General features: G+C 33.6%; 1 protein-coding gene across 1 annotated transcript in view; it reads right to left on the reverse strand.

The window, feature by feature from the left end:
* The window catches only part of SCFD1 (sec1 family domain containing 1), a 107729-nt gene that overhangs the window by 79269 nt on the left and 27088 nt on the right, over positions 1 to 1372 (reverse strand). The window contains exon 10 of the mRNA XM_008567159.1: positions 19 to 58. Within this exon, the coding sequence (XP_008565381.1) occupies positions 19 to 58 (40 nt within the window). The remainder of the gene's footprint in view (positions 1 to 18; positions 59 to 1372) is intronic.

Consider the following 1372-nt stretch of genomic DNA (forward strand, 5'->3'; position numbering starts at 1 on the left):
TAAAGGAGTTGCCAGATCTATGTTTCTGTCAACAAGGACTAATAAAGGCCTTTGGAAGCTGTAAATATATTAAAAAAAATTATATAACTCAGTGCATACATCTAAAATTTTCTAATACTTCCCAGTATATGCCATTTTGATATGAACAATATAGTATGCTAATACTGATACTCTGTAACACTTTGCTTTTTTAAAAAAAATTTAATATGGGTCAGTCAAGTACAGTAATGTTTTGGACTACTTAGAGCCCATGTAAAATGCTAGATTATAAATCTTACTTAGGTGACTTTCTAAAAGGAAGAAATCTATACAGATATTTTTACAGGATAATTTTTATAGTTAGCAAAATAATAAGCTCTTTCTACTCATTTATTTTTGGTAAATGGCAAGGGGATCCAAGAAGCTGCTTCTACTCAGATACATATTTCACATTTTTGAAAAAAAGAGAAAAAAAAAGTTACTGTCACCTTTAGGGGGAACAGAATAGAAGCTTATAAATTTACACAAGTGTTTGACATTTTCATAAATTAGTTTTGTTTTTTTTCTATAAACACAAATTTAAAAAAACAGACTCTAGAGAAAGGCCTCAAAAAATCCTATCCCATTATAATATACAAAATGAAAACATCATTCCACAATGGTACCTACTTATATAATTCACTTAACAGACAAGGCATATGGCACTTCATACTGTTTGAAATCACTACAAGTTAGATGTGAAACAGAGTACACTTAAAGCAAATTGTGGCACAAAGTCATTTGGGTCCATGTGTATACAGAAGTTTTAGAGATGTGCTTTAGAGGCATTCTTGTATCAATAAACACTACTTTTCAAAAGGCCTCTGATCATTTTAGCAATTCATTATAACTTCCGGATATAGGTCAGCGGACTTTCCGACTGCAGTGACTCTGGGATAAAAAGTCAGAGTGGCATCCTCACCACCTACTATCATTTATTACTCCAGAGCTAGGTGGAAGGTAAGGGAGGCTGACCTATGGAAGGGTTTCTTAACGTTAGCACTATTGATATTTGGGGCTGGATGACTCTTCATTATGGGGGTCATCCTGGGCACTAGAAGAGTTTTAGCAGCATCCTACAATGCACCCCACTAGATTCTAGTACCATCTACCCAGCTGTAACAACCATACATGTCTGTAGACAATACTAAATGTCTGCAGAGGGTAAAAATTGCCCCTTGTTGAGAATCACTAGCCTATGGTTCAATTCAAATGTATTTAACAATAGTTCAACAAGGTTGCTGACCCCTGATTAAAATAATTTAGAAATGCATCAAACAAATTAAACAAGTCGACTATTTTATGATAATGTGAACAAATTTTTAAAGCGTATTCAAATGAAACAGTGCCTTTA

The sequence above is a fragment of the Galeopterus variegatus genome, unplaced genomic scaffold (genome assembly GCF_000696425.1).
Source record: "Galeopterus variegatus unplaced genomic scaffold, G_variegatus-3.0.2 Scaffold299, whole genome shotgun sequence".
Lineage (NCBI taxonomy): Eukaryota > Metazoa > Chordata > Mammalia > Dermoptera > Cynocephalidae > Galeopterus > Galeopterus variegatus.